We start from the raw sequence: 14,622 nt of genomic DNA on the forward strand, positions 1-14,622 counted from the left end.
TTCCTCGGGTTTTTTTTTTCGTTATAGCTGCGGCCAGTTACCTTGGCACATTCGTCAGCGATTTACGCGCCATCAAAGTGCGAATCAACTACGCTCCCTCCCTCGCAGAGATTTTTTGCGCGAACCATTCGAGGCTAATAACTTAAGAACTACACGGTCAAAGCTGTTATTTTTTATATATTTATTTTACTAATGGACAAAACAAACGATTAAATAGATTGTTTGTTCGATCGTGCACAATTTTGAACCGAGCGGGAAAAGTAAGTGTTCGCGCAAAAAAATCTCTGCGAGGGAGGGAGCGTAGTTGATTCGCACTTGATGGCGCGTAAATCGCTGACGAATGTGCCAAGGTAACTGGCCGCAGCTATAACGAAAAAAAAAAACCCGAGGAAAACATCTAAAAGGGAGCTCAAATTCTCTATGGAAAACGCTTCTTTTCAGGAAACAGACAGGTGAGCGTATTCAAAATTTATCCAGCATTCTTTGGTGTCGATTTTGGTCGCAAAAAGGCGAGAAAGAAAAGAGTTCAAAGCGATTTCGTAAAGCGTGTTCAAATCGTTTGGTGAAAGAGTTGCCACCCTTGTCAATTATTATTAAGAAAAGAGGAAATTTGCATATCTGAAATCCGCTCGCGCACAAGACAGCTCAGCATACGACAACAGTGATGTCGTGTCTATCGACTACGCATAAAGAAAAACAACACAGAAAACGAACGAAACCACGTGAATAATATTCTTTTATTTATTTATTTAATTTTTTTTACTGTTGTGGTCTCCCTGTGCTGAGACAATAGCTGCGGTTGCACGAAGACATTTCACCTAGAAGGTACCTAGAAGGTTTCCCTAGGTAAAGTGGGCGTAAGCGTACCAAAAAAAAAAATTGGTTCGGCACGGATAAATTTTGACGTGCAAACAACTTTGCCTTATCGCTAAGACAATGAATTGAAATGTTGCTTTGGAAACACGGAAATTCTCATACCACTCCTTGTCGGTGAATGCTGTTTCTACAATCTCTTACCAGCCACCACACTCTAAAAGACGAAGAGTGAAAAAGGCCCTGAAATTGAAAATCTCTTCCAAATGATACACAGACGAAGCAAGAGATTTACGTGCAAAAACAAATTACATTACGAAAAACTGAAAAAGAAAACAACAACAACAACAACAACAAAAATTATATTAACAACAATTTTCAGCAATTAAACAACGTGAGTTGATTTGCTGGGACAAGACACGCAGGTCAGCAGTACTAGGAGCGACAACTATGTTTATTGAATGGTCATCGATTGGAATTAACGTTTGATAACGATTGATTTCTGTTTATCGATTTTCATCGATTGGTCAGGCCGGGAGAACAATCGTGATGCTTAATATCTCTAAAAGAAACAAGGTTCAGCAAATGACGTAACGTATGACGTAACAAAATATCGTGCCTGGATTGCCTGGGTGAACTTTTTTTCCGAGGCATCATGCTGTCTAATACACGTCGGTTTTGTTTTGCTCACCCTGCGATCTTGAAACTCTCTGACCCGTGATGGAAAGCTGTTAGCGAATCACTGAACCGAACCCAACCGCACATTCGCCCAGTAATTGCGTTTTGTTAATTGACTTTTATCAGTGTTTTTGCAGCATTCATGCTTGTCAACCACAACGTTACATCGCTTTCATTCTGAAAGATACATCATCATTTCAACATCATAGAGTCAGTGCAAATCATAACGCCAAGTAGGGTATTTTCTTGAATTATTGATTTCATTTCACGATTCTATAAGTGTGGCCCTTCTGCAACGTATAATGGGTCTGTGTGTGATCCATGGAATAGCGTATGCAAATTTCTTGTGCAGTTAGATACGATATCCATGTTGACGAAACACGCGACAAGCCAGTGTTTTTGCCGCCATTTTGCAGAACTTTGCACTCGTAAATTGGCAACTTTAAGTAAATACTAATGTCGCTTCAACTTTTAAGTCTGTGTATGACCCAAAGGTGCAATGCGTATCACATCTAACAAAACAGAAAGAGATTTTAGTCGAACTAAATCGATTTGCATCAATCACGAAAACGACAATTTATTATGAGTGCAACCTTACAAGACTCAATACTGGGCCGCTTGTACGAAACCTAATTAGCGCCAACACCACTGATTTAAGGCCAATCGAGGTTTTGACTTTTCTTGTGTAACAGTATTTTCCACAGCTAGTGCTAGTGTTCTGAAAAGTTTGACATAAAGCACAGAAAAATATCCAAAGGTAAAAAAACTTATTAACAGAGAACCTCAATGAAATGCTACAAAACTAACTTTAATCAACATTTCCGCTAATCCTGGATTTATTTAGACTTAATTGCACTTTGAGCAAGTGCCGGTTCTGAGTTAGTAAAACAAGATCGCCCCTAAAACGCCTGCGTGGGAGGCTATTTGTGAGTGTTCAGATGCATGCCTTCAGCAATTTAAACCTATAGTTTTCAGTTTTGTTATTCGAACAGTTGCGCATGCCTCTTCAGAAGTTCTTCTCCATTTTAACGTTATATTTTCACCAGGCTCCTGCTTTCACTTAAGTCACGTTTTGAACACACTACGCAGTAACGTATGATATTTCGAACCGCAGAGAAGGCCATTATAAATTTATTTTGACTTGTTTGTGAATAACAATTAGTTTAAGGCAAGGGGAGCCCTTTTTCTCACAACCTCGATTTTTCGAAACTCTCAAAAGTCCTTCCGCTTTTCCGTTGAATTTGCTACTGCAGTTTTACTCCTAATGCTCGAACCAATTTTCGTTTCCATTGGAGGTTTGAAATATCGGGATTCTTCTGCATGTATTTCGCGGCACCCTTCTGTTTGGCAAACAAAAAAAAAACAATATTACTGACATCGGTTTTGTTTTGCCATCCTGCGCAATCTTGACCCCTAACGAAGAGTTGAAAGCGAATCAGTGAACCCAAAATAACCGCCCAATATGCAAAGTGTCGTTCTCACGACATCATTCGTCAATGCTATTTTTCTGATATAAGATGCATCAGTCCTACCAAAACAACTTTAAGCTTTATCAATTAACGTCGAGGTACGCATTTATCACTTCCACCAGACTCGTTTCCAGTCCCTACTTGTTCCGAACTGAAATGTTATGTTAATTTTGTGCAAGGCGCATTTTGTATTTACCGCGTGGGGACTAAGTCCTAGTTATGAGTTTATGATAGGTTGTTGAAAACGTGTGCTCGACGAAGAGCAGATGAATATTGTGGAACACGTTGCGTTTTACGTTTTTATGGAATAAATCGTTCAATTTCATGGTCCTTCGAGTTGGAGATTGGATTTGGAGAAACAGTATCGACGATTGGTCGAGCAAAAGGAGTGTTGGATTCGTTTGTTGCTGCGAAGAAGTTGGTTTTCGCATATCGGCGATTTGGCGCCAAAACACGTGCATTGCATCAGCTTCTTGATAGTCCCTTGATCGAGTGGAACTTCTGTGAATGTGCAGAAACTGTGTTGTTGCGATTATTTGAGGTCAGTGAAATTTATGGTGTTTCAAAATGTCGAAAGAATTAGAAGCTATCAAGAAAAAGAGAAAATTCCTGAGAAAATCTGTCACAGACACGTTGAAGTTAATCGACGAAGCCTTGTCACAACAAGATAATAATGCACGAGTTCAAGTGTTGAAAGATAACGTCGCTAGTAAGTGGAATGACTTGCAGGAAGTGCAAGCCACAATGTGCACAATGTTAGAGGATGAAGAGATCGATACGGAATGTGCGAGTCATAATGACTACGAAGCGCGTGTAATTGAAAGCATGGCGAAAATGACAAGTTATTTGGCGAGTAAACATGTTCCCGAAGTGCAATTGTTAGAAAGCAATCCACCCGCATCCCAGTCGTCCTCTCAAGTACAAGTTAAGCTACCCAAGATCAATCTACCAACCTTTGACGGAAATGTTTTGAACTGGCAACCCTATTTTCAGTCGATAAAAGTTTCGGTAGTTGACAATCCGTCGTTGGCAGATGTCCAAAAATTAGAGTATTTGATGAGATCGCTAAAGGGTTCGGCTGCTGAAGCGGTGAAAGGTTTTGCAGTGGTACAAGCGAATTACAAGCCAGTTTTGGAAATCCTGAAAGAAAGATTCGGGCATGCAAGGTTAATACTTGATGCACATGTAAGATCCTTGATTCATTTGCCACGTTTGACCTCTGATGATGCAACCTCCCTGCGTAAATTCTATGATGAAGTGATAGGTCACGTTCGCTCTGTTGAGTCCATGGGTGAAAAGTTTAATTCTGAAATTTTGGCTCCAGTTCTTGTGCCTTTAATAGTCGACAAGCTGCCAAAAGAAGTTGTGGAAAAATGGGAATTAGAGCTTGATGAGGAGAAAGCTAAACAGGACTGTGTGGAAGTGAAAACACTGTTTGCTTTCTTGGAACAATTGATTAGAGCTAAAGAGTCTTCACAGCCTCCTTCTCTTGATTCGAAAGCTTCGTCAAAGGAAAATCCTGGAAATCGTGAAGGTCGTTTCAAGTTTTACCGGTCACAAAAATCATCCACCTTTGCATTGTGTGCGGCAACGCAAGAGAGCAAGTGTGTCATTTGCTACAAAAACCATGGTTTGAAGTCATGTGTCACTTTTCTGTCATTGCCTGTGAAAGAAAGATTCAGAAGAGCAACGTCTAAAGGCCTGTGTTTTCGATGTCTTGAATCTGGTCATAGAGCTGAAGTGTGCCAGAAACCTCCATGCAAGCATTGCCAAGGCAGACATCACAGTCTCCTGCATCAGGATTCAGCTCGTCCTCCCTTGGAAGAAGTCAAAGTGGAATCACCCCCTGAATTACCACCCTCGTCGTCAGGTCCTGCTGTGTCGTCCCCAGTTGTGGCAAATTCTGTTGCAGTGAGCTCAGGTGGAAAGGTGATTCTGCAGACCGTGCCAGCTATTTTGTGTGGATCAAATGGTTGTTCAAAAGTTGTGAGATGTTTCTTTGATCCTGGTTCTCAGACATCATTTGTTCGGCAGAGTGTAATTGATGAGCTTGGTCTTGATGGAAAGAGTGTTAAAATTGCTGTTTCTGGATTTGGTGGAGAGGCCACCAAGAGCACTTTGCGGAAGAGAATTGCGTTAACTGTGGCACCTATTGACAAATCAGGACAGCCTCAATGTATTGAGGCACTTACTGCACCAGTAATATGCCGGCCAGCTGAAGCTGTGGATATTCATCCATCAAGATGGTCTCACCTTCGAAACATAGTATTTCCTGAAGAATTCCCTAGAGAGGAACAGGAGATTGATGTGCTTATTGGCTTGGATTTCTATTATTCCTTTGTGACAAGAGACATTGTAAGAGGGGGTTCCAGTGAGCCAGTTGCAGTTCGCACAACTTTGGGTTGGGTCTTCTGTGGACCAACAGGTGGTCTTGACCAAGAATGCACTGTGTCTATGAATGTTCAAATTAGTGTTGAAGAACAATTGAATGAAACACTTCAAAAGTTCTGGGATTTGGAGTCCATTGGTGTTAGACCTGCTGAAAGTTCAATTTCTACTACTCATGCTGAAGATGTGGTTTTGAAGAAGTTTAAAGAGACACTAACGTACAACGATGGTCGCTATGAAGTATCCTTACCATGGAAGGAAGATCGTGTTTCATTGAAAGATAATTACCGGCAAGCGGAAAGAAGGTTGTACAATCTAGAAACGAAGCTACTTCATGAGCCAATGAAAGCTGCTTCATACAGAGAAGCGATTAACAAGTATGTTGAGAATGGTGTTGCTGAAGAAGTACCTTGTGATGAAATTACACCGACAGATGGGCGTCCTGTGTTCTATCTCCCTCATCACGCGATCATCAGGGAAGACAAGCAGACAACCAAGACAAGAGTCGTGTTTGATGCATCAGCGAAAGATAGTAATGGTGTCTCTCTGAACAGCTGCTTAGAGCCAGGCCCAGCATTACAACCGGATTTGGTCGGAATTCTTCTCCGTTTTCGAAAGAATGTTGTTGGTATCATGGGTGACATAGAAAAGATGTTCTTGCAGATTCGGTTAAGAGAAGAAGACAGAGATTCGCACCGGTATCTGTGGAGAGATTTGGACCCCCAGGCCACGCCTAAGATTTACAGAATGACCAGGGTCACATTTGGAGTTGTTTCCAGTCCGTTTCTTGCCATTGGCACTATTCAAGAGCATGTGAAAAGTTGTAAAGAAACATTCCCTGTTGCATCGAGTGAAATCTTGAGGAACACTTATGTTGATGACTTTGCTTCAGGGAGAGACAATGTTCAGGAAACACTGAAATTACAGCAAAGTGCTACTGAGCTTATGCAGAAAGCTGCTTTTAATTTGACAAAATGGTCAAGCAATTCATCTGAGCTTATGGAGGCCATACCAGAGAGAGACAGAGCAGCAGGTAGTCTTGTCAGCCTAGAAAGTGGTCTAGCAGAAACACATCCAATCACGAAAGCATTAGGATTAAAGTGGAATACGCGCACTGACAGCCTTGTCTTTGCAATTGATTTGGACATTGTTAAGTCAAGATCAAAGACAGCGTACACTAAAAGAATGGTGGCGTCCTTAGCAGCAAAGATATTTGATCCGATTGGTTTAATCGCACCCTTTTTAGTGAGGTCAAAATTAATTCTTCAAAGCTTGTGGACCAAGGGTATTGGATGGGATGAGGAAATTCCCATGGAAGTCTCATTGAAATGGAATCAGTGGGTTCTAGAGCTTTCTGAACTTGAACACCTTCAAATTCCGAGATGTTACACTGATTTGCCATTAAGTCAGAACCCTAAAGTGGAGCTGCACGCATTTGGTGATGCGTCAGAAGTTGCTTATGCCTCTGCAGTTTATCTGAGAGTTGTTGGTGAAGATGGAAAGGTATCTACCAGTCTTGTAATGTCCAAGACCCGAGTGGCTCCTGTAAGAAAGATTACCCTTCCCCGCTTAGAGTTGATGGCTGCTGTTATTACTGCTAGACTTTGTACCTATGTCAAAGGTGCAATCGATTGTCCCATTAGCCGCATTGTTTGTTGGACAGACAATTCTTCAACGTTACACTGGATCAGAGGAGCAGCCTCGCAGTGGAAACCATTTGTTGCTAATCGCGTTATTGAAATTCAGTCGTTGTTGGATCCCAGTGTTTGGAGGTATTGTCCAGGACCGCAGAACCCAGCTGATCTACCTACCCGAGGTTTACCTGCAAGTCAGTTAAGAGAGAGTCAATTGTGGTGGAAAGGACCCTCTTGGTTGCAAGAGTCTGAAAAAGATTGGCCCGAGGATTTAAGGTCAAAACCTTCCAGTAAAATTGTTGACCCAGAGAGGAAGAGTAAAGCTAGTGTCAGTTGTGTTGTGCAACCCAAAGAGCCATTTATTGATTTCACAAGGTTCAGCAAGTATAGTCGCTTGCTAAGAACTGTTGCTTGGATCAGAAGATTCGTTAGCAACTCAAGAGTGAAAGAAGAGGAAAGAATTGACAGCCCTTTAACTGGTTTAGAGATACAAAATGCAGAAGAATGGTTGATATCTCATGTACAAGAAGAAAGTTTTCCTGAAGAAATTGCGTCAAGTAAACAGCATGGTCCAGTGAAGGACAGCAACCTGGCCAATTTAAACCCATTTATGTGCCCGACTAGTCGTTTTCTTCGTGTTGGAGGAAGAATTCATAAGTCACTGTTACCAGAAGAGGAGAAACATCCTATTATCTTGCCTTCTAATCATCCTGTTGTTTGGTTGTTGATTGATGATTTTCACCGCTGTGAACTCCATGCTGGAGTTGAACACACTTTGTCAGTTTTGCGGCAGAGATTTTGGTTGATCAAGGGACGATCGACTGTCCGTCAGACACTAAGGAACTGTGTTATTTGTCGCCACTACCAAACAAAGCCCTTTGGTCAGCGGATGGCACCACTTCCCGAAGACAGAATTCAGCCTGCACCACCGTTCACTATCGTGGGTTTAGACTTTGCTGGTCCTTTGTATTTGAAAGACAGTGGCGAAAAGGTCTATATCTGTTTATTTACATGTGCAGTTACCCGTGCAGTACACTTGGAGTTGGTATCTGATATGACAACTGAGCGATTTCTCCTTGCTCTGAGCCGCATGATTCATAGAAGAGGAATGTGCAGCATTATTTGGTCAGATAATGCAAAAACTTTCAAGGCTGCTAACAAGGAGCTACAGCGATGTTGGAGAGTATTAGAATCAGACCAGACCCAAACTGCTTTGTCTGAAAAGAAGATTCAATGGAAGTTCATTGTGGAAAAAGCCCCATGGTGGGGTGGGTTTTATGAGAGGCTTGTAAAGAGTGTCAAAACACCACTGAAGAAACTATTTGCCAAAGCAATGTTAGATGCTGAGCAGTTAACTACTATTTTAACTGAAATTGAAGCACAGCTGAACAGTCGTCCTCTTACTTACCTTGGTGCAGACCCTGATGACTACAGTGTAATTACCCCTGCACAAGTTCTGATTGGCAGAAATCTTCAAGCGTGTCCGACTAAAGACACTCATGTTTCAGAACAGACGTCAAGAGCCCTCACAAAACGTTTTCAGTATCATCGGAAGCTTGTAAATGGATTTTGGAAGCGTTGGCATGCCGATTATCTGAAATCCCTCACACCTCTCAAGAAGTGGTATAAGATTGGTCGTGAAATCCGCAAAGGTGACTTGGTCCTAGTGAGTGAGGATCGTGTAGCTCGGGGTCAGTGGTCACGTGCACGAGTGGAAGACACCCACACAGGCCGCGATGGTCTTATCCGGTCCGTTACCCTGCGTACCTCATCTGGAAGTCTTACCCGTCGTCCAGTGCAGCGGTTACACCTGTTTGAAACCTGTGATGCTGACTTGGCTGCTGAACTTAATTGAACTTTATGAGACCTTGTTAAACATTTTAGTTGAATCTATTGAACTTTGCTGACAGTTACATGTATTGATGCACTCCCTGCATCGGGCGGGAGGATGTTCCGAACTGAAATGTTATGTTAATTTTGTGCAAGGCGCATTTTGTATTTACCGCGTGGGGACTAAGTCCTAGTTATGAGTTTATGATAGGTTGTTGAAAACGTGTGCTCGACGAAGAGCAGATGAATATTGTGGAACACGTTGCGTTTTACGTTTTTATGGAATAAATCGTTCATTTTCACTACTTATTCGTTCTTAAAGTGCGTTCTAGTCAAAACCGCCTGAAGCGACTGGCAACAAGTCTGCACTTCCACTCTGGTTTTGTTTTTCTTGTCACGCTTCTATTACATTGGCAGATGTAAGGGGGGGGGGGAGGGAGGGAGGAGGCTTTTAACTCGGACAGTTGGCTCCATCCCTCATACAAATTTGAGCAATCGCTCTAGGTAGTTTTTGTTTTGTCATTCACAGAATGCAAATTGCGAGAAGTGTGATTTTGGTGGTGAGTTTGCTGTTCATGGTGGAAAGATCTTTATCTTCACCTCTAAAAGTCAACAAAACTTAAGTCCTGATCCTCGGCGCTGGACTCTCGGGAATCACAGCAGCAAAAACACTGCTGGACAAAGGCATCACCGACTTTCTGATCCTTGAAGGGAAGAACTACACTGGAGGCAGAATACATTCTGTGCCATTTGCAGGTTTGAACATCGAAGCAGGAGCAAACTGGATTCAATTTGCGGACGACGAAGAAACGGAGCCGATTATGAAACTAAGAGATGCGAAAAACATGAATGGTGTTCGTTCAAATTATTCCGACTTTATAATAAGGTAGGACAGTATTAAAATACTACTTCCGTTGAGCTGCCCTTACTTCGTTCCCGCCCAATAGGTGGAAAATTAAGACTCTTAGAACTAGGTCAGAGCTGGTTTACTTCCCCCCTCCCCTTCCCAGGCGTTTTTTCTCTCTTGGTCGGTGACGTCACCACTCACGATAAAGCCCAGACTCCCTCTGGCCCAGAATGGCTATAGGCTAGGCAGGGTCTTCATTTTACATGATTTTTTTGGGCTTTCTTTTGTCGAACAGTGGAATGTGTCGAGCGTAGCAAGTGTCCTTCTTTGTAATATTTTAGGTCGGAGTAAACTTAAATTACAATACGATTATAAAATGCAGTTTAAATGCTTTATAGAACAGTCGAGAAACACCACATAATATGATGTGAAATGTAAAATTTACTGGCTGTGTATTTATATTTTCTTACGATCTCAATTTTACCTATTACGTTTCACACAAATCCTTATAATTTTGGCCCCCCCCCCCCCCTTCATTTTGACCGAGTGGTCATAACGTGAGGCGGGGGCTCTGTGGTTGTAGAGCGGAGTGAACGACGAGTGAAAAAGTCGACAAAGCTCTCGCCATTTTTCCAATCTCAGTTCTTTGATTTGCTCCCCAATTTATTAAACACCTGGAAGAGGCTGCTTTAAGTCCAGCTTTTGTTTGGAACAGTTCAAAGTGTGCAAAGGAATAGAGAGTGACTAACGCAGTAAAGAATAAATATTTGGTCTTTCGTGAGAATGGGCTAATTCTGCGTTTACATTAATCATTTACAGAATTAGCAAAACAGGTTCATTTTCGCTACAAGTCATCTCTGCAAGTTGGCCCCTGTCGTAAAGGCATTGCAGTGATAGATAGTTATCAAATAGAAATACTACATAACTGCATTTATACATGCATTTTCACAGGGACGACGAGGGCAATGACATCACTGATTTTTCAGTGTCTAAGGAGTATTATGACAAAGTGGAAGGACGCGTTGAAGAATACATTGAAGCAAGAAAGGAAAAGAAGTTACCTGACATTCCAGCACGTGTTGGTCTACAGTTAATGGGGTGGAAAGCTAAACGACCCATCGAAAAAGTGGTCGAGTACTTTAACATTGACTTTGAGTTCGCAAAGCGCCCAGAACTGATATCTTTTTACAGTCTCTTCGAGGCTGGAGAGGAGCTCTTTGTTTCAGACCAGCGCGGGCTTTGGTCCATGTTTGAAGATCTCTACAAACCCTTGACCAACCGAATTTTATTAAACAAAACTGTGACGGAAATCAAGTATTCTACCACCTCGGTTGAAGTTTCCACATCCCATGGAGAAAACTTTGCCGCAGATTATGCTCTGTGTACATTCAGTAATGGAGTGCTGGCCAGCGACCTGGTCACTTTCAGCCCAGCCCTTCCCGAATGGAAGAAAGAAGTCATCTTTAAAGACCCGATGTCGGTGTACACGCGGATCTATCTAAAATTTCCCAGCAAATTTTGGGACAATCACGAATACATCCTGCACGCATCCGAAGAGCGCGGTCGTTTTCCTGTGTTCCTGGACTTGGAGAGACCAGGGATTTTGCCAAATGGTAGCAACATTTTATTGGCGACCGTAACAGAGGATGAAGGAAAAAGGATTGAAAGGCAACCATACAATGAAACGAAGGCTGAGATCATGAAGTTGTTGCGAAAGATTTATGGACAAGGCATTCCTGATGCAACAGGTAAAGATTGATTGTTTACAGTTTAATATTGAGCGACGCACAAACACAAAACGCTATGGCCTCCGAGGTAGAAATAGTGCGTTATTTAGTTAACATTAATGGTGGCTATCAAACAGTTGAATGATTAGTTAGTGTCAGGTTTGTAGTCACACACGGCTATTTCTTTGTGATTGCACTACATTGTTAACATTGCGTGGCAAGCAACTGAGGTCATGGGCTGATTTTGTGTTTCTACTAGTTTAACTAGGTTGGTTCACGTTTGTTCTCCATGTGCGACCACCTCAAGATGCAACCACCTCTCGTAAGCGATGGCATTTCCAAAATACCCCCAAAATACCCATCGTGAATTGCACCTCTTTCTAATTATAAGTTGTTGGCTTAAATAAAGGGATTTTGACTTAACGGATTCATCTCTGCATAGATGAAGCCTTTGACTCAAAAGTTTGATCCCCTGTGGCCTGACTTCTCGTAAGATGAACAAATCCGGAAAGCGACCACATTGGCTTTACATTTTGGCAATCGCTTTCAAAAGGCTCGGCTGTATCTTTAATTTTCTTCCAAATGGCTCGCGGTGATCCCTTACCGATCAAATGTCGGTCGAAAATTCATCATGAACCATCGTCTTAAAACAAGGTATAAATTTAACAAGGTATCGATGTCATTTCTCACGGTCATTCCTCATCTCACGAAATACTGACACCTTTTGCGGATTTATTTTCTGTTCTATATTTTTAGCTATTTACTATTACCGCTGGTCAGAAGACCCGTTCACGCAAGGCTCATACTCAGACCCTGTCGTGGGCTTTACATCTGAAGATTTTAACAAGCTTGGACAGAACCTGGGGCGACTCTACTTTGCTGGTGAGGCGACGAGTGAGGACTGGTACGGCTACATGCAAGGAGCGTACTTGACTGGTGAAGAGAAAGGACAAATGATCGCTTGTCAGATAAACCCTGATGAGAGTGAATGTAAAGTCCCAGAGAAGAAAAAGCCGAAGAGCGGTGCAACTTTGGTAGCGAGTTCTGCCACGGGGATTTTGCTGCTTTCCCTTTTGTGTTCACGTTTGTGGATGTAAATTTTAGTTTTAAAACAATTGATCTTTCACCTGCTAAAGATTCACTTTTTTGGCTTTAGATTGTAGTTAAACAGTAAATTGTTTCCTTCAGAGAGGGCCCTGAAGGGGGTGTTAAATCCCAACCCAAACTTTGCCAAAATCCCATTTCCCATCCTATTGTGTTCCCGATTTTCCAAATCCCAGTCCCAGTTTTTTTGTTTATTTGTTTGCGATTCCCAGTCCCAGTGACCCAAATCTCATTTTCCCAGTTAAAATTTTCCCTTATCCAGGTCTCATTTTACCCCTTGAAGTCCCTCTTCAAGTAGCCTGCGAACAGGCTCCCAAGTGGGGTTCCTGCGAGCGAAGCGAGTGGGATTACGTGAGCGAAGCGAGCGGAAGAGCGCGCCCCTGTACTCTCCCTCAGGCCCCGCTCTTCCGCTCGCTTCGCTTGCGAAGCGTTACCCCACTCGCTTTGCTCGCGGAAACCCCACTCGGGAGCCTGTTTGCAGGCTACTCTTCAAGATTTTCGTCTGGTAATTAATATCCCGCGGAAACTTCATATTTTTAAAACAAATATTTACTCGAGGAGCAAAGTTCCGAGATGTAATGGTGCTTGTGTGCTTTATTAGCTAATCAAATGGGCTTAACATTTTCAGTGTTTGTTTAACCGAATTCCTTGAGTTTGTGATCTGTTTTTCCCGCAATGAAATAACGTCTTCCTACACAAATCAGCCGGAGAGGCATGTAGGTAGCCCTTAGTAAAACTAAAAAAATTATGTTGTTTTTTTTCTTCAAATATTTTTCATTTTTCTGAGAAAAAGAAATTCTCGATTTCACGTCTAGACTCGATTCAGAGGGTCCAAATTGGGTTGAAAATCAACAGTTTACATTTTCAACTCTTCCTTGTCAAAAGAAGCATAGTTTCAAGAGTTTTGGTTAAATCTAATTATTCAACGGTAAAAAAAACCAGACTATTCTCCCGCGCCATGAAAGTCGGTCAGTCAAAAGAATCGTCATTTTGACCATGTGTCATATCTCTAATGTCCTTGAGATGAAGGTATTTCAACTGTTGAAGGATGATACTTTCAAAATATGCAAAGTTTGGTTTGGGCCAATGGTAAAGCACTTGTCAAAAAATTATGCAAAATCGTAGAAAAACGGCACAAAATCATGCCAGCCTACGAATGCGATAACAAAAGTATTATCACCTAAATCAATTTAATCGCAATACTACTGAGTAATACTTAGGCATAAATCAAAATAAATCAGTATGTTCCCCTTTGCTTGATTATGATGTCCTGAACGTTGCAATACGTTTCTTTCCTGTAATTTCTTAAGAGTGATGCTGCTCCGCTCAGACGTATATATATGTAGCAGTAACTTTGGAAAAAAATATGCTGTAAAGTACAAAACTGTTCGTAATTTCAACTAAACATATGAAAACTGGAATTCAATTCAATTCTTCTCCACAGGACTTCATTATTTAAGCACGATCGTTTTTTCGAGAGAGTTCAGATAAGTAGTAGACGGGCTAATGTACGCTAAAGTGATGTTTATTTTTGTGTGAAAGAGGTGATAATACCTTATTTGCCGCACATAAAATATTATGCGCGATTTAGCCATTATTTTCAGAGAGAGGCTGGAACATGGAAGCGAGGGTACTGATTTTAAATTTTGAATTCAAGATGGCGTCGTCGACTAAATGTCGCATTTAGAGTTGTCGTATAATGGATGTCGTGTTTTTGATTTCGTTGACACACAAACTTTTTCACCAACCCTCCTCCTCCCCATTCCTGCCTCTTTCTTGTAATTATGGTTGTTATATTGCTATGTATTGGTTTATTGCCCTCACCTTCGACGGCAATACATGTTTGTAACGAACTGAGTTTGAGTTCACAACATATTGGATATTCAGAGTTTAATAAACCGGCTATGTGTCAATTTTCACATAGCCATTTTTTCTTCATCTCGTTGTTTGCATTGCCTTTACGAACGGAGCACAGCACACAATTAATTCTGTTTAACAATTTGAGAGTTTGTGGGTAAATTGAAGCATAAAAAAAATTCTATGAACTGAAAATCAGAAACGCGTACAACTATTTTCATGGTCAGTCTGCTAATGCAGTTTTTTTTATTTGACGCTCGAACATGCGCGATCCT

At 41.6% G+C, this 14,622-nt stretch overlaps 2 protein-coding genes across 3 annotated transcripts in view; both read left to right on the forward strand.

The window, feature by feature from the left end:
• The window catches only part of LOC144633953 (uncharacterized), a 29,835-nt gene extending 15,449 nt beyond the window's left edge, over positions 1-14,386 (forward strand). Inside the window, exons 1-4 of one of the 2 annotated variants that reach the window (XM_078492881.1) lie at positions 1,564-1,724; positions 9,342-9,698; positions 10,611-11,407; positions 12,143-14,386. In XM_078492881.1, the coding sequence (XP_078349007.1) occupies positions 9,634-9,698; positions 10,611-11,407; positions 12,143-12,483 (1,203 nt within the window). In that variant the 5' untranslated portion in view covers positions 1,564-1,724; positions 9,342-9,633 and the 3' untranslated portion in view covers positions 12,484-14,386. Of the gene's footprint in view, positions 1-1,563; positions 1,725-9,341; positions 9,699-10,610; positions 11,408-12,142 lie in introns of those variants that run through there. The other variant, XM_078492880.1, reaches the window with a different exon arrangement.
• Positions 3,380-9,204, forward strand: LOC144633952 (uncharacterized). The gene is made up of 2 exons (XM_078492878.1): positions 3,380-6,598; positions 8,658-9,204. The coding sequence occupies exons 1-2, from the start codon at positions 3,528-3,530 to the stop codon at positions 8,665-8,667; spliced, it is 3,081 nt and encodes a 1,026-aa protein (XP_078349004.1). The 5' UTR covers positions 3,380-3,527; the 3' UTR covers positions 8,668-9,204.
• Positions 14,387-14,622: the final 236 nt, after the last annotated feature.

Source organism: Oculina patagonica, chromosome 12 (genome assembly GCF_052425735.1).
Source record: "Oculina patagonica isolate OP01 chromosome 12, crgOcupat, whole genome shotgun sequence".
In the NCBI taxonomy this organism is placed as follows: Eukaryota; Metazoa; Cnidaria; class Anthozoa; order Scleractinia; family Oculinidae; genus Oculina; species Oculina patagonica.

What these genes read in the sequence shown, in the direction of transcription:
- LOC144633952 (XM_078492878.1), top strand. Translation starts at nt 3,528, where the DNA reads ATGTCGAAAGAATTAGAAGCTATCAAGAAAAAGAGAAAATTCCTGAGA.